The sequence below is a fragment of the Onychostruthus taczanowskii genome, unplaced genomic scaffold (assembly GCF_017590055.1).
Source record: "Onychostruthus taczanowskii isolate IOZ18803 unplaced genomic scaffold, ASM1759005v1 scaffold38, whole genome shotgun sequence".
NCBI lineage: Eukaryota > Metazoa > Chordata > Aves > Passeriformes > Passeridae > Onychostruthus > Onychostruthus taczanowskii.
The window spans coordinates 13976931-14001088 of record NW_024501237.1 but is presented as its reverse complement, the minus strand read 5'-3'; the positions used below and the strand labels follow the sequence as shown (position 1 = coordinate 14001088).

Below are 24158 nucleotides of genomic sequence, written 5' to 3'. Positions count from 1 at the left end.
TGTACTTGAGAAAACCCTTAAGAAAAACTTATTTCAGATTTCCTGAATTTCATCTGACATTCTGTGTGTTTTATTAATAGTATTTTCAAATATGGTTTGTTGGGCTTGTTTGGGCTTTTTCTCCCCTCTTCCCCAAGACAGACTTAATATAAATGGATCTGTCTGTGATGGGAATACAGAGGTTGGTATTTATGTGTTAAATAATGAAAAGGGATATGCATTTTACTGTTTGTACTTAAAATGAAATTGCTGTCACCATTCAGAGGGATATTTTAAATGAAATCAGGAATTTAGGTTAAATGTTTGTTTTCGTATTTCTTGGCTATATTTGGCACTGGTCATAAGTATTGCGACAAAAGAGAAAATGGGGTAATTTCCAGATAAAGCATTCTTACAACACAGTGTTTTGAAGTCGTGGAAATAATATCTGTAAGGTAACTCAGCCATGCTTTACCTCCAGGAAATTAGGTGCAAGTGAAGGGACCATAAACCAAGAAATTCAGCGCTATCAGCAGCTGGAGTCGGTGGCTGTGAACGACATCCGCAGGGACGTCCGCAAAAAGCTCCGTAGATCCAGCATGAGGGTGAGCAGGATTAGGCTGCTTTGAGTGTTTACGTCCCAAAAACCCTTTTACTTTGCTGACACTCCCACGTACATTAGCATTTTAGCTTGCCAGAGTTTTTCTCTGTGTTCTCAGTTGCTGCATTTCCGTATTATTTCTGGTTTAGGCTGCCTCCTTGAAAGACAAGTGGGGTCTGAGCTACAAACCCAGCTACAGCCGATCGAAGAGCATTTCGGCATCAGGGAGGCCACCTCTGAAGAGAATGGACAGAACAAGGTGAGCCTCTGGGAATCTGGGATCTGTGATAGCCACAGCAGCACATGGAACAGGAAAAAAGTTGGACTTTTTTCTCAAGAGTCCTTTTACCACAGGCAGCAGCTGTTTGTGGTGGAACTGGATAGAAAGAGGTAATTTTGCAAGGCAGGCATGTTCTAAAAAGCATTATTTCTCATTTTTCTGAAACCTCTGGGAAGATTTTACTTCTACAACAACTTGGGGTTTTCTACAGAATCCTGTTTTCAAAACACATTGAAGAAATATATAGAAGGAAAAATGGTGTAGTGTAATAGTCTTGTTTTCTACATCTGATTTGCAATCATCTGCCTTTTAAAAGGGCTGTTGTAATGACAAGAAGAAAGGGAGATGCTTTTTTCTGTGTGAATAATTGTCCCATGTGGCAGATTACCAATAGCTTACTTTTCTGTAATTTCTGCATGGTGGCTCAGGATTGAAAAGCTTGCATAGAGAAATTAGCAGGGATAGAGTACTGGCCAAGTCCTGTGCAGCTTCCTTCTCTTCTCACCCTCCTTCCTTTTCATGTACCCAAGTGCTTCAATTATGATTTTATATATCGTCCCTTAAAAAATGATAAGTGTAACCTTGTATTTGTGTCGTTAAATGTTTGCATGACCCTACAAAGTACTTGTAGTACTTTGAGTGGTACAACTCAAGAAGCTGTTTTGGTTTTGTTTTGCTTGCAGCTCTCGACTGGGAGACAGTGAAGACCTCCCAGATATCCGTGTGGATGCTGCGTCCCCTGGGCCAAGAGTAACCTTCAATATACAAGATTCTGTAAGAATTACTTTATATGCCATATAATTGTATTTCCTCTGCCATCTGGTCACCAATTCATGAGATAATTATAGCCAGGCAAACCTGAATTGTGTCTGCTTTGCCTCAAATTACAGATATGTTTTTGGAAGATGAACTTATGTTGTTAGATGTATTTTCATTTCTTGGCACAGAAATTAATTGACTCATGAGAGAAAAATATTTTAAAATGGCTTGATTTGTTTCTAAGGCTCACACAGTAGTAATTTGCTTGGAATTTTTGTCAGAGGTGTGCAAAAAATCACCTAGGATTTTTTTGTGTTTGAATATATTTAGGCTTTTGGTATTAGTTGGCTGTAGCTCTACAGGTGTATCCTTCTCAGTGTTTGAAATGGATTGTTGAATTGGTTTGGGGTTTTTTTTCTCCTTTTTTTTGCTATATTTTCTCATGTTTAAAATGTTTATTTTGCATGGCTGAGATTATTGTAATTATTTTAATTTCTATATTTTTTTCATTTCTGTTAAGTTGAATCAAACAGCTTTGGGGATTGCACAACAATCCAGCTGTCCAGGGGAAGGGTATTTTCAGGTATTTCTGAGCAGAAACAAGTATTCTTTGCCAGAGGACTAATTTATCTCATAGGGAGCTGCTTTTCAATATTTCATCTCTTTTGCACTCAGCTAAACAGAATGTATATCGAGCTTGAAAATATTTAAATACATAAACTAAGTAGAGGAACGTGATTTATTGTTGATGAACAGCAATCAAAGTGCTTCTACACCCTTATGTAGACGTAAAACTTCTTTTAAAATGAATTACTGGCTTTTTGCTTAAAGGCTGAGCAAGGCTGATGTCAAGTGACCCAAGTCTAGCCTTGAAATGTGCTTTAGAGGATGATTTTAGTGTGTGCCTTCACCTGTTACATTGTGTTCCAATGTGACGGCAGTCAACACTGGTACAAAATAATTACCAGGTGGGAGGACTTCTTCTCACACTCTTATTTCTGTTTAAATTCTTGTATTTAATGTGGAATAAGACATTTTCAAATAACAGTAAGTAGGGAATGTTCCAAAACTTAATATCCCGAGCACAAGGCAAAATTTTTAACTGCTTTCAAAAACATATTTAGAGAAAATAGTATTTTTCTAAAAAAAAGAATTAATCAAGCAAACCCAAAACTCAAAACAAATCAGTAAAGGCAAAACTAAATAAGCAAACAAAAAAACCCCCCAAACTTAAGAGACAGTAATGTACTTTTTCTCCCTTCTGACTCTCCTTATGCTCCCAGGAAATAAATTCCTATTTCTGAGAGAATGGTGGAAATGACACATGGGAATGTGCTTTGCATATTTAAATATGTTCACATTTAAAAGCTACCCTGCCTGTCGTTGTTATGTAAAAGCCCAGTTAGCTTAGGTTTTGTTGGCAGAGCAAAAAACTATTCATCACTTAGAGGTATCAAATGTTGAATATTTTTTTAAAACTGTGTTTTGCTGACATCATGCCAGTTGTTCAGCAGAGCTCTAATTTGAATTTGCAGACAACACTGGGTACACTTACACAGTGACACAGTCACATTACAGTGACACTGCATAGGAAGTGCTGGTGTTTAATACTTGTAGATGCTTTTCACCGGCATTTTAAGAATTTAATGTTGGAAAATGGCTTGTGGCATGATTTCTGGGAGAAGCAGGAGGCTCCTTTAGGCCATTTGGTTCCGTGCTCGGGCTGGGATGCCTGGGGCAGTGCTGTACATTCTGTCTAGTGCCCTGCGTGCCCTCACTAACGCTTCCTGCAAGTCACGGGCACTTGGGCTGCTTTCTGTCCTTTTCTTTCAAAATAGTTCTTAAATTTTAATGAAATGTTTCCTCTTCTTCTAAATTGGTAAGAGCATGATGAGTCTTTGTCCACCAGGCTGAGCTCAATCACTAGGCAATGGCAAAGGTCTCCCCACCAAGCTTTCATTACCTTCCATTCCCTTCTTTTTCATAATCCCTCTTGCGATTCCTTTACCTGCTCTCTCCACGTTATGAGGAACTCAGAAGTGAGAGTTTCTCATAGCAGGCCTGCTTCTTTATTTCCAGATCTATCTACTGCATTCTCTGTGGAAATCAAATCTGTGGAAATTTACTATCTTTTTGTCTTTTCACAATCAGTTTCCAGAGGAGACAGAAATGGACCTTTTGTCCGTAACTATTGATGGTCCCTCCCATTACTCATCTACTAGTGAAGGCTCATGCTCGGTATTTGGTTCACCCAAAACTCCAGTTGTCTTCTCACCCGGCATTCCCTTCCAGCCTGAAGAAGGACGCCGGGATGACAGCTTATCCTCCAGCAGTGAGGACTCGGAGAAGGAGGATGACCATGAAAGGGAGAGGACCTATTTTTATAGGAAACCACCGTAAGTAACGGTCCTGAGGAACAACACAGAAATGAAGAAGATACCTGAATATACTTTCAATATTCTCAATCTTGAAATATTGAATTTAAAGCTACAAATTCTGTTGCTGATGAAGTACTGAATACAGTCAAGTGTGTGTGTGAAAGGCAGGTGAGGTGTTCACTAGAGGTGATTGTGTGGGAAGGAGGGATCCTGATTGGAAAAGAAGGTAACTGTTACAAATGTCAGGTCTTGGAACAGAATAAGAAAACTTGTAAAGTGAGTTGTTTTGAGGCACAGAAGAGGGTGTAGTTCCATAAACTGGATGTGAAAATGTGGATACTTAAAAATCTGAAATCTATTGTATATATATATATTTTTGTTTCTTTTTTGATTGAGAATTTTAGGAAAGCTTCAGTTTTTGTATTACTATTGCTGCATATCAGATAAGGCCTTTTCCCAAAATGTTTTTGTAAGACCCTACAGTGTGGACATAGTTTGGGAATGCCTTGTAGCCCCTGCTGAGGTAAATATCCTGCTGATTGCTGCCCCCCACCTGTGCCTGTGCAGGAGCACCTCTCGTAAGAAAGCCACGGGCTTTGCTGCTGTGCACCAGCTGTTCACCGAGCGCTGGCCAACAACACCCACCAACAGGAGTGTCACTGGCACCACCACGGAGAGAAACATTGACTTTGAGCTTGATATCAGGGTTGAAATTGATTGTGGGAAGTGTGTGCTGCATCCCACTATGCTCCAGCAAGAGCACGATGACATCAGTTTGCGAAGGTAAGAAATGCGTGCATTAGTTTATTACCAGCACTTTTTTTGGTAATTATAACTGCTTAATAACATAAGTTGCAATTGTTCTGGCACAAGAAATGACTTCAATAACATGAGTGTATTCATTTCAGGAGCTATGATCGGAGTTCAAGGAGTTTGGATCAAGAGTCTCCTTCAAAAAAGAAGAAATTTCAAACTAATTATGCATCTACTACTCACTTACTTGCTGGCAAGAAAGTGCCATCATCTCTACAGACAAAATCCAGTGATGTGGAAACAACAGTGTTTTATATTCCTGGGGTGGATGTAAAGGTAAAATGAAGGGATAACTCAGCAGGGAGGCAGTGACAATGTTTTCTTTCCAACACAGTCAAACTGTACACTCCCTTGGTTTTCTAATAATTGTTTCTATGTCCTAGCATGAACAGGTCTCAACAAAAATGTCCTTACATTTTGTGATTTGAAATCGTAATGGAGTAAGAACAGGGAAAAATCTGTCACTGCTGAATGAAAACTCTATGTAATTATTGAGGCAATGTCATAAATCCTCACTTGATACAGCTTGGATTTTCTAGTCTTTCAATGTGGAAGGACTATGTGTGTCCATGTCCAGTATTCCATGCTGGATTCAGGGACAACAGTTATACCTCAGGTCCTGCCTGTTGCTTTTAGTCAAATTCAGGAATGACTAAACATTCTCTACAACTTTTATGTTCTGTGTTCTCAGTAGTAGTCTACTGTGCACATGGAGGAGGTGTGAACTCCTGGGTTCAGAGGTATTTTGATTTTTTATGCCAGTTTCTGTAAGCCTGTGTTTAGTAGTGGAGCAGTTGCGCCACACATTAAGACAGAAAGGAGGCTGTGTGCATAGGTGGCACAGGATGCATGTGATGTAACAGAGAGAGAAACAAGCTTTAGTGTTCCTAAATAATTAATTTCCTCTGTTTCTCTGTATTTTGTTGAATTTTTTAATAGTTTATTAATTTATCTTTTTTTTTTTGTACTAAGTTTTCAGTTCTTTTTGTGTATAGGATGTGAATTGGAATGTAATGTATCTTACAATGATATTTCTGTAAAGAATGAAAAGAAATAAATTTTGGAGGGAAGGAGTGATACCAAATGGCTGTACAGAAATTGAGTTCTTCATGTGGAGTAACTTGATCTTGCTTTGCTTTCCAGCTGCACTACAACTCCAAGACTCTAAAGACTGAATCGCCAAACACTTCTCGAGGATCCTCTTTGCCACGCACTCTTTCCAAAGAGTCCAAGCTGTATGGTATGAAAGATACTGCCACATCTTCTCCTCTCTCTAGCACTATCCAGAGCAAGACTAACACCTTACTTCCTCCCCAACCCCCACCCATCCCATCAGGTACTTATAGAGAAACTTTCTGAACCTTTCATGGATATATTTTCCCTTGGTGTAATCTACTGCCTTTAGATCTGGCTGCACCTTACCTGGATGACTATGTTTATCCAGGCTTGACTTTGGCTGCAGAAATCTGACCCCAGAAGCAAGAATGCAATTCATAAAGCTGCATTTTCAGATGTTGTTTGCCGAACCAATGTCAGTAATATTTTTGTCATAGTCACTATATCCCAGTGTTGGGCTGTCACTGCCTTCTCCCAGTTTTCATTTAACAAAAGAATGTTGGAAAGCAGTGTAAATACCTGTAAATATCTTGCCCATTGAAGGCCTTTAAATAGCCATGATTTGCAGTAAGATGAGTTCTAATACAAGCTTTGTTGTATCTCCAATGATTGCTGTTTTCAAGCAGAAGGCTTTTGTTACATCATGCTGGATCCAGAGGCAAGTAGATTGCATCTCCAATTTCTGAGACATTCACTCTTCTCCCCTTTGGCATTTAAATACTGCTTTAAACACAAAGCCAAAGGTTTTATCAGAAGCTTTATCAAGTTTTATCAGAACTTGATCACCAAGCAAAATGAGTAACTGGGAGTTGTGCTTGTGGGCTGTGCCTTAGAAAATCACCAGAGATGCTGGGAGAGAACAGTGAAATGGGGGTACCTTCCTCAATTTCCATGCTGTTGAACCACTAGCTCTTACTCCTTTAGGTGGCCATTCTCTTTATGATTACTGGATGCTATGTAGTGGTTTATGCTACTTCTCTTCACTTTTGTTCTCTACTCTATCTTCTTTCTAATCTTTGCCTTTGAATTCTTACCACATGATGTCCAGGTACTGAGTCTTGCTGCTTAAATATCTGTAAGCTCTGCAATTGGTGTGGAAATTGCACTTGTACAATAATATATATGCCGCCCCAGGCTAGAGATTGGCTTGTAATTATTTTATTTCTTTATGCATTTTATTTCTATAAGTATTTATTAGTCCTGAATGGTTTTGAAACACATCTATTGTTGTTTATACTACTTATTTGTAATAGTACTTTTCCTCTGGAATGGAGACCAACTTGTCGTATTGTCTTTGGTTTCCAGTAAAAGTAAGATAGGACAATGTAGTCAGAGACATGAGACAGAACAGTTTGCACAGAATGAAAAATCAGTGTTTTCTTTTTTTTTAGCAAGTGAAAGGATTTTTAATCTCTGTTTTAGTAGTTAATTTTTATATTTGTCTTGGAGAATTTAAAATCTGTCTCCATTGATGTATATTCATTCTAATAGCTATATTGCATAGAGACAGTAAGTGAGCTGGTACTAATATCTTCTCTGCATATTAATATTTGAGCATGGATTCAAGATTCCTCTTCCACAAATTTACAAGACAGTAACCTTTTTATTAGTTTATACTCTGGCTAATTTCAAACTTTCAAAAATTATGCTTTAAAATATTTAGTCATTCTTTGCATAAATATAGTACGACTTGCCGTTTGCAGTTTTAATTTTTGATGTATTTTCTCTATTTAAATTGACATTCTTTCCAGACTTGTGCATTTATTTTTCCTAATACCACTTTCATTTCCAGTCAGCTGTGGTTACTTCGCACAGGGTATTTGGAGAAGAGCTGTCTGTGTTTACTTTCAGTGCTATTTTCTAAGAAGTGATGTCTTGACAATGACAACAGTGTGCTTGGTTGAGAACATGAGCAGCGATGGAATTACTACAATTAAGCCTTACAGACTAATGGTTATTTTTGTAAAGTGAAAACTTTACTTCATTGCTTCTAGCAGATGTGATCTGGATCTCTTCAGATGATAGAGAAAATTAAAGGACACAGCTTGATAAGTTATGAAGTGTCTTCAAATGTTTATCAGTTACTTCTCAGTGGTCTTACCTTAGGCAAATGTATCTTCTCGATGTTGCAGCCAAAGGGAAAGGAAGCGGTGGAGTGAAAACTGCTAAACTCTATGCATGGGTTGCGCTCCAGTCACTGCCAGAGGAGATGGTGATCAGCCCCTGCCTCCTGGACTTCCTGGAGAAAGCCCTTGAAACCATTCCCATCACACCCATTGAAAGGAATTACACAGGTCAGTTGCACAGTTGTGTTCTGGCCCTCTGTGCTTTTTTGGTATTGAGCTGCTTTTCCCTTCAAATTCCACTTTCTAATGAGTTCTTGTACTTGTTAAAAGCTGTTAGCTCCCAGGATGAAGACATGGGACAGTTTGATATACAAGATCCCTTGGAAGAGTCCACAACATCCTTGGTGTCATCCTCAACATCAGCATATTCCTCCTTCCCTGTAGATGTAGTGGTTTATGTACGAGTCCAGGTGAGGTTTTAACTCAACATTCATGCTAGTAACTTGCTTTAGTCACTGTCTTTTAAGCAATCCATTCTTCTAAGTTTGATTTTTAAAGACTAAAAAGTCAAGTGTCCCTTCTGAATCCACTATTTTCTTTCTGCCTGCCAGCCCTCTCAAATCAAGTTCAGCTGCTTGCCAGTGTCCAGAGTTGAATGTATGCTGAAGTTGCCTTCCCTGGATCTTGTTTTCTCTTCCAACCGAGGAGAACTGGAAACTTTAGGCACAACATACCCATCAGAAAGTGTGTCCATTGGTGGCAGTACTCCGCAGAGTGGCTCAAAGAATTCAGCTGGTAAATCTGGAGCACCAGGTAATGTGTGTGAATGTTGATTCTGATTCAGAATATTTAAGCTATATTGCTGATAGAGGGCATAATTTGAAGTGTATTTGATCTGTTTAATACTGCTGTTAACATTAAGTATTATTTAATGTTTGAAAATGCTTTAAAAATCTGATTTTTGCCCCATAAAAATGACTGCAGGTTCCTCGCCTGGTCTCGGCAGCCCTCTGGGCAGGACGAGGCACAGCAGCAGTCAGTCAGATCTGACGACTTCCAGCAGCAGCTCTTCAGGCCTGAGCTTCACTGCCTGCATGTCTGACTTCTCCCTCTATGTGTTCCATCCCTACGGAGCTGGAAAACAAAAATCAGCTGTTACTGTGCTAACCCCTGGATCGGGAGCCTTGGGTACGGAGCAAGGTTTTGTTTGCTTTTATGAACATGATTCAAGTGTGGCATGGGTTTCTGAACTGCAGATTTGAAAGGATCACAGAAGATGAAAATGTTTCCTTCCTGCTTCTAGGGAATGTGGATGAGGAGCCAACTTCAGTCACTGGCCGGAAGGACTCCCTGAGCATCAACCTGGAGTTTGTGAAAGTCAGCCTGTCACGGATCAGGCGATCGGGGGGCTCCTCCTTTTTTGAGAGTCAGTCTGCGAGCAAAGCTACCAGCAAGATAGACACCACATTGATCAACATATCTGGTAAATGCTTCTTTCATTTTAATCCCAGCTAATTAGAGAACTGCTGTTCCAGTGATTGACTTTACTTCTAGCAGCTTTTTTTTTTTTTTTTTTTTTTGTAAGTTCTGTGTATTTATTTTCTGCCCCTGCACATGGGATCCTGACTTACTGGGAAAACAGCAGGATGGTTGTGCTTAATCTGCCACTACAATCCTCCCATGAGGAGTCTGAGGCACATCCAACACAAGCAGGACTCAACATAATCTTTGTTCTTGGCTTCTACTGTGTGTTTATCAAATGCATTTGTATCTAATGTTTGGACTTGGAGAAATGGCAACACTTCAGGAAAACTATTTTTTCATGACAGCAGAGACAATACTACTAGGTAAAGGAGAATATGACTTATTACCAAAACCTGTTATTCCTGGGAATTTTCAACTGTGTGCATGTGCTTTTTCAGCTGTGTGTGACATAGGATCTGCTTCTTTCAAATACGACATGCGCCGCCTCAGTGAGATCCTGGCCTTTCCCAGGGCTTGGTACAGGAGAAGCATTGCTAGAAGGCTTTTCCTGGGTGATCAGACAATAAATCTGCCAGGTAGGAGACTGCTGCTCATCACAAAAATACTTGTTACACAAAGAGTTACAGTAGGAATTTTATAAGCCTTTATTACCTCTGTCATATTATATCATTGAACAGACGTAAATGTATTATTATTTACTCCATATTACTTCACTCAGAGGCATTTAATAGGAAATCCTAGACAGAAGAAGTGAAAAATTCCTAACATAGATCACTGAATAATTCAAAGAGCGTATTCCAAGGCCAGGTTGGATGGGGCCCTGAGCAGCCCAATCTAATAAATGGCATCCCTGCCCATTGCAGGGCTGGAAGCAGATTATATTTAAGGTCCCTTCCCAAACCATTCTATAGTTCTATGACACATAAACAAAACCAGTAGAAAACTTCTAGTTATGTTAAATTAAATGCATTTATTTCTTAATACTTCTTAGTATATGTGAGGATATGGTTAGACACAAATGAAATAGTGTTTCTGTATTTCCTGTGCTGCTTTTTCTCCAGTAGCATCAGGCCCTGGCACACCAGATTCAATTGAAGGAGTGAGCCAGCACCTTTCTCCTGAATCCTCAAGGAAAGCATACTGTAGGACATGGGAGCAGCCCTGCCAGTCTGCTTCCTTCACTCACATGGCACAGTCCCCCAATGTTTTCAGTGAGCACAGTGCCAGCAGCAGTATGTCACCTGGGACAGCATCTCACAGCCTCAAGTCTCCAGCTGTCACAAGATCCAGGAGCGTGTCTGACTCCTCAGTGCCTCAGAGAGGTGAGATAATGACTTGGAATTTTTTTTAAAGTATGTCCATCAGTTGTATGAAAAAAGTATGTCATTACCGCTTTGAAAATATTCTTTTCCACAGTGCTTGGCACTGGAGAGTCAATGGCTTAGAGAAGGGAAAATGCCTAAAATGGGATGAATGAAAGTTGTTAGCATATTTTCCATAAAATTTCCCCATCTGTGAGTTAATTTCTGTGACAGCTAAAGCAATGCATATTGCAAATCCTCTAGTTCTCACTTATCTTCTCTCATGGTTTTGTGTTCTTTATGAATATGGTTCTTGTCAGTCCTTTTGTAATATTCAAAATGGATATATTCTGCCAGTTTTTCCTAGCATGTGGAATAATTTACATTTTTGTCTATTTTCTTTTTTCTGTTTAGATACTCTCTCAAAAACATCAACTCCATTTAATAAGTCAAATAAAGCTGGCAGCCAGCAAGGAACGCCGTGGGAAACACTGGTTGTGTTTGCTATGAACCTGAAACAATTAAATGTTCAAATGAATATGAGCAATGTAATGGGCAATACTACGTAAGTATAAAATATGATCAAGCATGTTTTAACAGTTGGTGGTGTTTTGGGGGCAAAACCCCAATGTTTTCCCCACAGACTGTTAACAGTCTGTTGCCTTTTAGCTTTAAAATCCTACCCTTTTCAGTTTTGAACTGAGAATCCTCTCATGAATACTGTAGTTGCTTAATCCTGAAGTCACATATGCGTAAACCACTTTATTTACTGCTTTCCAGTAGATAATATTTAGTTTCTCTTTTGGCAGCCTAGAAAGTTGTCTATTTTGACCTCTGTTCTAGGTGGACCACCAGTGGTTTGAAAAGTCAGGGCCGTCTGTCTGTGGGCAGTAGCAGAGATCGGGAAATCAGCATGTCTGTGGGCTTGGGAAGATCCCAGCTGGACTCCAGAGGGGGAGTTGTTGGAGGTACCATAGATGTTAACACCCTGGAGATGGTGGGTAAGTTAGAAAGCCTCCTGCTGTTAGCACGTGCTCCAGTCAATAAAGGTGATATCACTGGAAAAACTGATTTTCATCTCTAATTTTTTATTTCTCTATTGCTTTGGTTCTATTTCAGCTCATATTTCTGAACATCCAAACCAACAGCCCAATCATAAAATTGAAATTACTATGGGTTCTACTGAAGCACGTGTTGACTACATGGGATCCAGTATCCTAATGGGAATCTTCAGTAATGCTGATCTTAAACTGCAGGATGAATGGAAAATTAATCTGTATAATAATCTGGATTCGAGCATGACTGATAAAAGGTAATAATATTTCCTGTGTTTAAAATGTATGATGTTTGATAATGTCAAATGTCTTCTGTCCAATACTGCTAACCAGAAATGTAAGTGTCTGTTAAAATGCAAAGGGTTCATTGTATGGCTTTGGTTGATGGTTTTGGTTTTTTTTTAAATTGTCAGTAGGGAATATATTAACTGCTAATTTTCTTGCTATTTTTAATACCTAGTGAGATATTTGTCCATGGGGACTTGAAATGGGATATCTTCCAAGTAATGATTTCAAGGTCAACTACGCCAGACCTGATAAAAATAGGAATGAAACTCCAGGAGTTCTTCACTCAGCAGTTTGATACAAGCAAGCGAGCTCTGTCCACGTGGGGACCTGTTCCTTATCTCCCTCCCAAGACAGTGGCAAACAACTTAGAGAGAACTTCACACGAGCAATGTAAGTGCTACCAAAAAATAATATGATTCCCAATTAAAATGTGTTTATTGCAAAAATTACCTAGGAGACAGTGTCAGTGAAACAGATAAGAAAAAAATCACTCCTAATTCCAGTTTTTACTAAAAATATAAATATGCCAGCAGTTTTGTCTGTATCTTGCCTGAGGTTTGTTGTTCTCCTTTGCTCTGCAGTGTTGGATGCAGCCCACCATCGCCACTGGCCGGGCGTTCTGAAGGTGGTATCTGGGTGCCACATATCCCTGTTCCAGATGCCACTGCCAGAAGATGGGATGCAGTTTGGAGGATCCATGAGCCTGCATGGCAACCATATGACCCTGGCTTGTTTTCATGGACCTAATTTCCGCTCAAAATCATGGGCCTTATTTCACCTGGAAGAACCCAATATTGCATTTTGGACAGAAGCCCAGAAAGTTTTGGAAGATGGTAATTTAAACTGTTTACTCATTCCTCTAAATTTCTTTAAATGAGTTTTTAATAATGTATTATTACATAAGAATAAATCAAAGAAAAATTTGTTTTCTTTGTCTGAATCGAGAATATTTCCCAAAAATATACCACTTACCTAAACATAATCTGTTCCCCCCACATCTTTACCACAATTTGCTTTATCTGTGGAATAAAGTACATTTTCAAATGTATTGGATATGTTCCTGATAATGAGCGTACTGAGTGGATTGCCTGGCTTTTTAATTGTGTGTATTTGCGTAGTTCTTTCTAGCTGTATGACGAATTTTCGTCATCTTATTGCTTGTATTTGTCTTAATATTGTCAAGTTTTATTGTCTGTAGCTACGGAGGATTTAATTTATGGGTTTTCTTTATACCAGGTTTTATTCCACTGGCACACTAATTATTCATATTAAATACCTGTAGGAGAATGGGGAAAAATTCCACTACCCTCACTAAGCTGCTTTTACTTTTTTTTTTTTTCCTCTCCCACTCCACGCTGCCCACACCTTCAATGCAGGTACCAGTGAACACTCCACGTACATTGTTCAAACCCTGGACTTTCATTTGGGCCATAACACCATGGTCACCAAGCCCTGCGGGGCCCTGGAAAGCCCCATGGCCACCATCACGAAGATCACGCGGCGCCGCCACGAAAATCCCCCCCACGGAGTTGCCAGTGTGAAGGAGTGGTTCAATTATGTGACTGCCACGAGGAATGAAGGTTAGACTCAGGTTCATGCAGTCTGGGGAGTGATCTGCTTGCAGATGGAGCTGTTGAAAAGCTGCTACATCTCAAGTGTATAAGCAACAAATTGGATTGACCTGTTCTGGCCACGCTTTTGGGAGCAGAATAAAAGATAAAATCTTCTCAATAATCATACAGCAGCAGTTTTACAAGTGACTTTTCTTACCTTTTTTGCCTTGTCATGATTTAACATCTCCCATTGTTCCTGCAGAGTTGAACCTGCTACGGAATGTTGATGCCAACAACCCAGAGAGCAGCACAACAGTGAAAAGCTCAAGCTTGTTAAGTGGCTTCAGGGGTGGCTCCAGTTACAACCATGAGACTGAAACCATCTTTGCATTGCCAAGGATGCAGCTGGATTTTAAATCTATTCATGTTCAGGAGCCCCAAGAGCCTTCATTACAAGGTGCAGTAAAACATAATGCGGTTTTCCTTGGTGAAAAACTATTTCTCGCAAGTTAGGAGTTAAAGGCTAAGGTAATGTGCTGATAAGAGGATTTAATATGAGAATTGCTGCAGATCTGCAAGACAACACTTTGTAGTAAAATGTAGAGGGAATTATTTTGAGAGAGTAAAGATCCAGTGCAGAGACTGGTTGCTGTAGAAAAAAACCTAAGAAATTAACATCAACATTTCAGCTACACTGGCTGTTTTCATAGGCTTGGTTTCCTTATATTTATTAAAATAATAACTGTGGTCCTTCCTCTCAAGAGTTGCTGGTTCAATGAAAAATATTATTTTCAAATGATTTGCATTAAAATTCTATGTACTTTTAGTTTTACTGTATGTACTTGTAAGTGTATTGATGCTATTTTTATCTGGCTGTAGATACAAGTGTTAAACCAAAGGTGGAATGCAGTGTGGTAACTGAATTTACAGACCACATCTGTGTGACCATGGATGCTGAATTGATCATGTTTCTGCATGACTTGGTGTCTGCTTATCTAAAAGAAAAAGAAAAAGGTGAGTTGTTGTTCATCAAGTAGCCCTTGTCTGACAATCTGCAGTTGTCAGATTATTTGACAGTAAATACTCTAAGTCATAATCATGCTCCTATTCTGACACCTGGTGTTTAACTTTTCTTCATAAGATGGTATAGGCAGATGAAAACTTTTAGAAAGCTTTGTTCTTGTTATTGCAATCCTTTCATCAGTGGAGTCCTTTCAAGACATGCCTTTTTTTGATTTCAGAAGGAATTACTTTTCTACCTTTCTAATGTTCATTTGCAGCATTCAAATTTGGCCTGTTCATTCTTAAGCAATATGTGGCCTTCTGCAGAAAATCTGGACACATGAGGTGGTTTTCTTCTTGTTGAGGCTTGTGCTTTTGTTTTATTTAAACTGTGTACAAAAAGAATCCAAGTGAGCTGCTCGTGGCTGACTGGTGGTTTTCCTCTCTCCCCTTTGCAGCAATTTTTCCTCCTCGCATTCTGGCTGCTCGTCCAGGGCAGAAGAACTCTGTTGGTGTCCTTGAGGACAGCTCCACTGACAAAGAGGCAGAAGAAAGCATTACCTACACTACAGTTGACTGGAGGGAGTTTATGTGCAATACTTGGCATTTGGAACCTACGCTCAGGTAGGAAACATCTTTAGTAGCTGCGGTCTTCTTGGCTGTGCATAAACTTCTGGGTTAGAATTTTTGCAGATTAAAGGCATTGTTGGAGGCCCTTCTGAATTAGGTTACAGTAAACTTAAATTCATTAATTTCAGTCCGATTTTTCACCTCCTTAAAGATCTTCTTCCTTTGAGAAAATGTTCCCTTCATCATCTTGAGCATATCTGTCTAAATCAAGTTCGAAACAGTGCCTGTTAGATTTAAGTTAGTCATGAATAACACTGGGGAAAATAGATGTTTTTGTATATACAAATGCCTGTTTGCTATATTTATATATTTGAGACTGAGTCTTCTATTTATTGCTTTTTTAGATTAATATCCTGGACTGGGAGAAAAATCGATCCTGTTGGTGTTGACTACATCCTCCAAAAGCTGGGTTTTCACCATGCAAGGACTACTATCCCTAAGTGGCTGCAGCGTGGTGTCATGGATCCTTTGGACAAAGTTTTGTCAGTCCTTATAAAGAAACTTGGTACTGCACTACAGGATGAAAAGGAAAAGAAAGGAAAAGACAAAGAAGAATATTAAAAGTACAATGTGACAACCCTAACTCCATTTGATTTTATCAAAGTGTTTTATTATATTTTAAGAACTTAAATATGGTTTAAAGAGAAACCTAACAGCTTTTTGCTACTCTATTTAAAACTTACATTGTGAGTAACTGTTTACTGTGGTACTTGATACCATTCTGTATTTGAAGTTATTGCATGATGATGATGATGACCAATGTATATTCTGTGAAGGAATAGCTGGAACACTGTAAATCTGCTCCTCAGCGTCCATTTTATGATGTGCAATATGATCCTGCATCTTTACAATACTTGCAGATTAACTGTGAATTTTCTTAAAATTTTACTTGCCATAACACAAACCCCTCGTTGATGTGACCAGTAATTGATTTGTCAATGTAGACTGGTGTAAATTATATATATATATATAACTTATGAAACTGTGATTGCCTTAGTGCTAAAAATCATGAAGTTTATTACACTTGTAATAAAATTTAACTACTGTACAGGACCTTTTTTGCATTGATCAAGGAAGATGAGCAACAAGAAGAGTGTTTTAAGTGTATCTTTACAGAGTGTGATTTAAGTGAGGTAAAGCCCAGAGGCCGGGCGCCAGGAGCTTGGGAAGCAGCCTGAAGGCAGGAAGCGCCCCCCGACCGAGAAGCGGGGACGCGGCGCTTTCGCTGGGATCGGAGAAGGAGCTGCTCCCGCTCCCTGGCGGCTGTGGCGGCTTCGGGTGCCGCCCTTGCTCGGTGGGAGCGGCCCGAGAAGGCGAGCAGGGGGCCGGGAAGGTGAGCAGGTGGCTGGGAAGCGCTGCTGAAGCCGAATCGGTAGCGTAGGAGCAAAACTCAGCGGCGGCCTCACCCCCGCAGCCGCTCCCTCAGCTCCTCCCTCAGCCACAGCTGCGGCCTCGCGCTCCTCACCAAAGGGCGGGAAGGGGCGTGAGGGGCCGCCCCCGGCTCTGGCGGGCTGAGGCGGGCGGGCTGCTCGGTGGCTATCGCCTCAGGGCGGCCGGCACCTCCCCGGCGCCTCCAGCTTCGAGTGCCCTCCGGGGTGCTCCGCCTGCCCGCGGGGTGTGAGCGCTGGGGAACCCTCCACAGCAGGACCAGGGCAGCAGGTGCAGGTACGAAATCCTTCAGCTCCAGTGACGGCCTGTCCTGGAAACTTGAGAGGGATCAGCTTTGCTGCTTTAGTTCGCCTCACTCCCTCAGGAGAGTTGGCTTGAGGAGTTGGTGTGTCCTTCGAGGGGCAGAGCCGCGTTAGGCGTGAGGGACGGCGGTCTAACAAAAGGGAGAGATGGCCGCCGTGTGGGGAATGATACCGGGTCTGGGTTCTACCCCAGCCCTGGGCGAGTTGTTCCCGGTGTTCCTGTGAAATGGCTTGACCAGGAGAACTGCTGGGGTTTTTGCAGGGTGTTTTTACTGCTGGCAGCGTTAGTGAGTTAAGTTTCCTTAGGTCGGTCGGAAATGGCGAGCAGCAATGGCTGCTTTGAGGGTGCGGCGATGTTCGCCTTCGACCCCGCACATGAGAAGATTTTGCTCCCCGAGGTTCTCAGACAACCATTTTCAAAGGATCTCTCCGAGGCTGTGACTGCAAGGCTGAATCTTCCACCTTTTATGACGTGCAGTGAACCAGGGGTGGTGAAAAATCCAGGTATAGTTTGCAGTTTATGCACCGGGATTGGCTGTTAATGCTATTGGAAGTAACTTTGCTTTTTCTTACTGCAGTATTTTCTTACATGACTTCTTTGGCATCTCCTTAAACTTGTCCCTCCTCTTCTGAAGTATTTTTGTCTTGGAAGTTTTTTTAGCTATTTGTTGTAGGGTGGCCTATGTAGTAGCAGTATTACCTGCTTATGAAGTTCAAGTTAAAAAGTACTGTAGAGTGACAAAGTATAGACTATGTTCTGCTGCATGAATTTTTATAAATAACTTGTGAAGTGTTTAACTGCAGTTTGAGATGTCCCAGGATGTATTTTCAATTGCTTTGAGTAGTTGTGTTGCGGTAAAGACGCTTAAAAATGAGGATTTCTTTCACTTGTGGGTTGGGAAGTGGTTGTACTTGGGTGTATCACATCCCTGAAGTTGATAATTTCATCCATCCAGTGGTTGCTGAAACTTCTATAGTGTCTTAGAACAAGGAGTCCTGCAGCTGCTCAGCTTTGTGTGGAAAAAACACAGGTTCCACTGTTTGGTGTCTGCCATCAGCAACTTGGATTTGATTGTTGATTTACAAGAAAGGGGAGGGGGATATATATTGCATTTTTTTGTAGTATATCTCTCTGTATATATTCAGAGATTAAGGGATTTACTACAGCGAAAGGTTTGATGCTTGTAAAAGAGGATGCACACACTGCTTTGCAATTGCTGTTGTTGCTAATGTAGGGTTAAGTACAAAGCAGTAATGCTCTCCATCAAATTTTGGTTTGGTTTTTTAAGAAGCATCTGAAAATCATTTATTGTAAGTAGATTTTCAGGGATTGTTTTCTGTTCTCGCCTTAATTTTGTTTAAGGACCTTTTCTTTTTAAAGGAGCTGACACCACCACATTTTCAGCCTTTCCCTCACAGGGAGACCTGGATTTGATTGCAAGATACAAACAGGGAGTAATAAACTCAGTATCTGCCTTGCACCTATTTGCCAAAACACACCAGCTGCAGCTTGAACTGAAAGAAACAAGCGTGGCAGGTAAACACTTCTGCTGCCAAATAAAGTGGTGTTTGCTTATCCTTGAGAGTATCTGAGTTGATGTGACGGTGCTGATGCAGCTGAACCTTGTTTACTGTTGATTGCACTGCTCCCTCGTAGGCTGGGTTTTAGCTGTGCTTGTGTTGCCTCCACAGCTGCTTCTCATTTTGAGGTGCTACAGAAATTGGTCAGGTGACTTGGATTTAATTACGGGTGTTATCAGAACTTTTGTGAGGAGTGAGTGAAGTGAAAGCTGCCAGATTTTTGGGGGGAGGTTAGGGATGAGGGTTTTACTTTGGAAAAACTGTCTTTTTGTCTTGTATTTGTTCTAGGAATTAAAATAAGGACATAAAGCTAGGGAAGAAGTGCCTTAAAATAATTTCACTGATTGTACTTGCTTTTTTCTTCTCCCTTGAAGGCGATGTCATAAGGCCTTATTTTGCCTTTTGTGCTGTGATAAATGGTGTTTGCTACAAGACTGGGCTGGGAAAGACCAAGAAGGAATCTAAATTGAATGCAGCTAAACTGGCCCTTGCTGAGCTGCTGAACCTGGAGAACACAGGGGCAAAATCTTTTGAAGATTCAGGTAACAATTGTAGCAACACTTAATTGGGCCTTTAAATGCTTGGCTTAACGGCGGCCTGTGCAAAACATCTGTCATTTTATTAAAATGCTACAGTATTGGTCTCTGTCAGGCTTTTTGAATCCTTGGGGCAAATCTGTGGTGTAGTTCTGAAACTGTTCTTTATTTTTGTCATTTGTGTATTAATAGTTGCATCAGCTGATGCCAGGAATACTGGAGGAATCAAGTTGTGGCTGTTGCACTTGATTTGCTATTCACTAGGTGCAGCAACATGAAGTACATCTCAAGTGGGTTTGAAGTTTTATGATTAAAAGGGTTCCTCGCTTTCAGCAGAGTTCAGTTGCCATAATATTTTATCTTCTTTTGAGTTTTGCTGTCTGAATCATTCTGATAGTACAAGGACTTCAGAATCAGAATAGAATGTTCATTCAGAATTAGAAACTTGCTGCAAATAGTGTGAGATACATGTTTAGAAATTAGGCATGTCCATCCTTCAAAATGTTCTTCAATTCTTAGCTTTTCCCTGTGTTCCTGCTGAGCTCCGACCTCCAGGAAACTCTGCTGGTATTTCAAGGACTGGTAAGGAATGGTCTTGCTTTTTCGCTCTTGATTCAAATTGCTCAGCAAATAGTTTCTTTTTAAAATTTTTCATCTTTTAATACATTCAGTGATCTCCATGTTAGTATTGTTTTAAACATATTTGAAGGCTGTAAGAACTGGTATTACTAGGAGGGTTCCACAAAAGGAATTTACCTTCAGTAAATTGCTTGAATTCAGTGAATGGCTTGAATTTCTGTCACCAGTCTACACCAGGTGTAGAAATAGCAACAATATTCTCTGTCCTTACTTGAGCTAGTGTGCAGTAGGTGATCAGACTTGGGCTTTATCTGTTGTTACTGTAATGGATGATAAAAGCATCAAGTATTTGGGTGTTCTTGAGCTGTTTTTGATCCTGAGGGTCTTCAGAATCCCAGAAGTATGTGTGGTTGTGTTTATACCATGTGCTGAGGGTTATAATTTAGCGAGTTGCTCATGTCTGCTTTTTCTGCTGCCTGCAAATTTGCACCTTGATGGATTCTATTGTTTCATTTAGGAGGAGAACATATCTATCAAAAACTCTCACAAATGCTTGAGGAAGTGTTTAACCGCCTGACTACCCAACACCCCGAGTACCAAAGCTGTGGCAGCTCCCTGGCTGCCTTCATCATTGAAAAGGGCAAGTCTGGTTTGATTGTGAGCTTTGGGGAGTGCGAAACCTGCTCCCACGGAGCACTGAGAGCTTGGGAGCAGCTTGGTGGGCAGCCAGCCCGGGTGAGCCCACCGTCTCTGGTTTTAGGTGGGCAGCAGGAAGTGGTGGCTCTGGGGACAGGAGAATGCAACTACAGCCGGCGCTCGGAGTCCTGTGGGAGGCTCTTGCATGACAGCCATGCCATTGTCACTGCCAGGCGTTCCCTGCTCAGGTGGGAATGTCTCTGCAAATCCTTCCCTTGCCGCCAGTTTGTGGCAGTTTCACTTCTGCTCTTGAATTCTGTAGTTATGTAAACAAATAATAATAATAATGTAAATATGTATCTAGATTATATATAAATACATAATAAAATATATAATGTATTTAAAATCAAGTATTTAATGTAAAATGTATTGTTTGTTTTTCTTTTAGATATTTGTACAGGCATCTTTTGCTGTTCTATAACAAAAATCCAGCCAAGGCAGAGAGATCCATATTCTGCACAGCCCCAGGCTCAAAGCTGCTTACCTTAAAGCAAAATATAACTCTCTCTCTCTACATGAACCAGCTTCCAAAAGGAACTGCTCAGTTAAAATCAGAGGTGTAAGTGCCATGGCATTTCTCGAGATATAGTGGAAGATGAATTTTTATCTTGTTTTGGGAACATTAACGTGCAGGGTAGTTGTGATAAATATGCAATACAGCTCAATATGAAGATAGAGAAAATTTCTATATGGGTTATGGTTTATTGGTTTTGTTTATTACAGACATTAAATTCATTAAATAATGAATTTAACCACTGAGCGAGTGGATGTAATGATTTAATGCCATCATATGCACTAGAAGATTAGAGTACAAGAAGCCTTGAATTTTGGAACAAAAAGCACTGCTTTGATGTCCTACCCCTTTATAACTAAGGGAAAACACTGTTTTGCTTCAGAACAGCCACTGGTTTGTCTCCCTTAGGTGTTGTATCTTCTTATTTAAGTGTTTTGAGTCACAGTGTGAGTTAAAGGAGACTTTAAGAACCTTACAGCTGTTTTTTCACAAGTAACTTCTGTTAGAGTTTGAGTGGACAAAAAGTGACAGCTTGTTCGCAGCTGATTTTTTTGATGTGTGCATTAAAATTAGACTGGTGGGTAAGATTAGATTGAGTGGCTCTTTCCTATTTAAATACTGATTTCAGTATTCCAGGCACTCAAGCAGCTCAGTCTGGTGTTTTAAAGAATTACAGACATTGAAGATAATACAAGGCCTAGCTCTACTGATAATTTTTTTCTCAGAAACGGCCTTAGATACCGCTTACTGCAATCTCTGATCAGAGAGCTTTCTCACTGAAATCCATTCTCCTGTCCTGCCGTAGGCATCTCGGTCCCCAGTCTATATCTGCTTACGAAGCCAGTGAAGAACTGAGTCTGCACGTTGCTCTAGAAGGCAGGATTTACCTGGCTGTTTGCTGTCCCCCCAAAACTGTCAGAGTGAGCAGCATGTCAGCTGGTGACAAACTGACCAAGTGGGAGGTGGTTGGTCTTCAGGGAGCCTTGCTGAGCCACTTCATCGAACCTGTGTACATCAGCAACATTCTCGTGGGTATGTTCAGTGCGAATTCCAGGTGGAGGGGATCTTTGTTTCTGTATTCCAATTCGATTGCGTTTTATAAAGCATGAACTAAACCAAAAATTCTTCGAAGAATTACAGAATTGTTCACTGAGATGCAGTGGACCGAAGTGTATTTATTTAGTAGGCAGTCAGAAGTGTTGTTGGATGTGAGGTAATGTGGGCAAACTCCTCAACAGATTTTCTAGTCTGAAAGGTTGAAATTCTGTTTTAGCAGGGAACATAAAGAGTTGGTGAAAAACAGTGGTTCAGAAAAAGAAAACATTCAGTGAAAATAATGGTGCCTCCAGAGGAGAAAGTGGGAAATCATTGTTGTTCTGTGAATTGAATATTGGAACTGATCTTTACAAACCTGAATTTTATGTGAAAAAAATGACTGCAACAGATTAAGAATGCAGAAATATCTGCATTTTTAACTGTTTAATTTTGTGTGCTTGTATGTGACTGATCCTGTCCTGTTTACTAGGAAACGGCAGTTGTAAGGATACAAAAGGACTGGACATAACCATAAAGCAGCGTCTGGATGATGAACTTATTTCAAAGCTTCCCGTGCATTACCTGGTCAATAGATCTCATATTTACTTGGTGAAAGCTGCATTGCCAATCCAAACAGATTCGAACCAGTGGTCGCTTAGTTTGAATTGGACCTTGTCAGATGCGTCTCTGGAGGTTGTGGATGGATTAAGTGGGAAAACCACTGAAAGGTCAGCATTTATCTTCATTTTGTTGGATATAATGGGTTTGTGCTGGTTTATTTGAGTATTCAGTTTTTAAGCTATGAGAGAAATTCTCTCCCGTGTTAGTGAAAGCGTCGTGTGATTAGGTGAAGTTTTTGAGATCTTGTAAGTTCACAGTGAGGTACCGAGATACCAAACAAAACAGTTCTCTCAGTGGAGATTGCCTGTAGTAGTGAAAATGTTCTAGCTTTCACAATGCATAAAACTAATTAGGATTCCAGTTGAGATACATTCCAGCATGATGGCATTCACAGAGTGTTAGGAGGGAGGGGAGAACCGCTGTAAGGATTAGAGCATCTCCGTGTAGTGAGTTTGTTCCCGAGTTCCATCCCCGTTTTCCCGCTCTGCCTGCAGCTCCCCGTTCCGCAGCGGCACCTGCCTGGCCAGCCGCCTGTGCAAGGCTGCCATGTTCAGCCGCTTCAGGATGCTCGCCAGGGAAGTAGGACGGGCTGACCTGCTCCAGTTTGCAACATACCACGAGGCAAAGGTGAGCTGACACAGGGGGAGGCATAACTTGTGCAGTGTTTGTGCTTATAACATGTTGGTGGTAAAGAACTCACCTCTCTGTAACCCTAATCCTTGAGATTTTTCAAGGTTTTTTCTTTTTTCTTCTTTTAGGTTCAATCTCAGTTGTACCAAGAAGCTAAAAGCTTGCTGCAGAGCTACTTAGAACAACACAGTTATGGATCATGGATTGTGAAGTCTCCACATATTGAACAGTTCAGTGATTGATGGAGGTGGATTAAATGTCAAGTCAATTTGAATGATCTGTTTCAGTAAATAGAGTTCTGAGTAGTAAAATGTTCAACTTCAAGTTTGTAGTTACAGGAAGAAAACAATTCCAGAACTGCTTCTTGTCAGTTTAAATGCAGTTATTAAACCACCTGTAATAGTTCAGTCTTTTCCCAAAAATTGATGTTTCCTCATAGGTGGGAGTATCCAACAGCTTTGTTCTCCTTTGTCCCCCAGTGCCACCTCGTTTCAGCTCACTGACCCTGACTCCTACAAATCCCCACTCTGTGAAATTAACATGTTTTTTCCCCTGATAGTTTCAGGATTTCTGTATATTGATTTTTTATTTTTCCCCCCTTTCTCATAACTTTAGAAAAGAAAAAAAATTAGTAAAAGCTGTGTTTCTTTAAAAAAAACACATACTAACATGAGCGTCTTTCAGGGAGAAAAAAGAAACGGACCGTCTGTGCTCTATTTGTAGGCATTCCTCCTTTGCTGAGAGTTTTGTTTTAATGTGAATCTGCCTACTGGCTTATTATTTATGTCGTTTGTGCTAGAAGAGTTAATAATTTTTGTATTTCCAAATGTGAAACCTGGAATGACCAGCTGCTACTCAACTGTTTTGTAACGATTACTGGTTCTGGTAGTAAGTTTAAAGCATTATGCAGGTGTCAAAGCTGTAATTCAGAAAATAATGCCATGTAGTACAGAAGTCTCCAGAAACAAG

At 40.4% G+C, this 24158-nt stretch overlaps 2 protein-coding genes across 3 annotated transcripts in view; both read left to right on the top strand.

Annotated features, from left to right (window-relative positions):
- Positions 1-16359, top strand: part of KIAA1109 (KIAA1109 ortholog) — an 87003-nt gene extending 70644 nt beyond the window's left edge. For both annotated transcript variants that reach the window (XM_041411920.1, XM_041411921.1), the window contains 25 exons: positions 461-584; positions 730-839; positions 1544-1634; positions 2140-2202; positions 3771-4015; positions 4565-4780; positions 4906-5086; positions 5954-6146; positions 8059-8220; positions 8323-8462; positions 8604-8805; positions 8977-9180; positions 9296-9475; positions 9915-10052; positions 10539-10799; positions 11193-11343; positions 11622-11779; positions 11898-12090; positions 12294-12511; positions 12703-12954; positions 13498-13701; positions 13937-14131; positions 14554-14688; positions 15135-15300; positions 15651-16359. In XM_041411920.1, the coding sequence (XP_041267854.1) occupies positions 461-584; positions 730-839; positions 1544-1634; positions 2140-2202; positions 3771-4015; positions 4565-4780; positions 4906-5086; positions 5954-6146; positions 8059-8220; positions 8323-8462; positions 8604-8805; positions 8977-9180; positions 9296-9475; positions 9915-10052; positions 10539-10799; positions 11193-11343; positions 11622-11779; positions 11898-12090; positions 12294-12511; positions 12703-12954; positions 13498-13701; positions 13937-14131; positions 14554-14688; positions 15135-15300; positions 15651-15867 (4399 nt within the window). In that variant the 3' untranslated portion in view covers positions 15868-16359. The remainder of the gene's footprint in view (positions 1-460; positions 585-729; positions 840-1543; positions 1635-2139; positions 2203-3770; positions 4016-4564; positions 4781-4905; positions 5087-5953; positions 6147-8058; positions 8221-8322; positions 8463-8603; positions 8806-8976; positions 9181-9295; positions 9476-9914; positions 10053-10538; positions 10800-11192; positions 11344-11621; positions 11780-11897; positions 12091-12293; positions 12512-12702; positions 12955-13497; positions 13702-13936; positions 14132-14553; positions 14689-15134; positions 15301-15650) is intronic.
- A 258-nt stretch (positions 16360-16617) lies between these two features.
- ADAD1 (adenosine deaminase domain containing 1) lies at positions 16618-23766 on the top strand. The gene is made up of 12 exons (XM_041412121.1): positions 16618-16971; positions 17304-17501; positions 18382-18534; positions 18953-19120; positions 19634-19696; positions 20211-20333; positions 20454-20577; positions 20778-20948; positions 21709-21935; positions 22429-22666; positions 23054-23186; positions 23318-23766. The coding sequence occupies exons 2-12, from the start codon at positions 17315-17317 to the stop codon at positions 23429-23431; spliced, it is 1701 nt and encodes a 566-aa protein (XP_041268055.1). The 5' UTR covers positions 16618-16971; positions 17304-17314; the 3' UTR covers positions 23432-23766.
- The last annotated feature ends 392 nt before the right edge of the window (positions 23767-24158 follow it).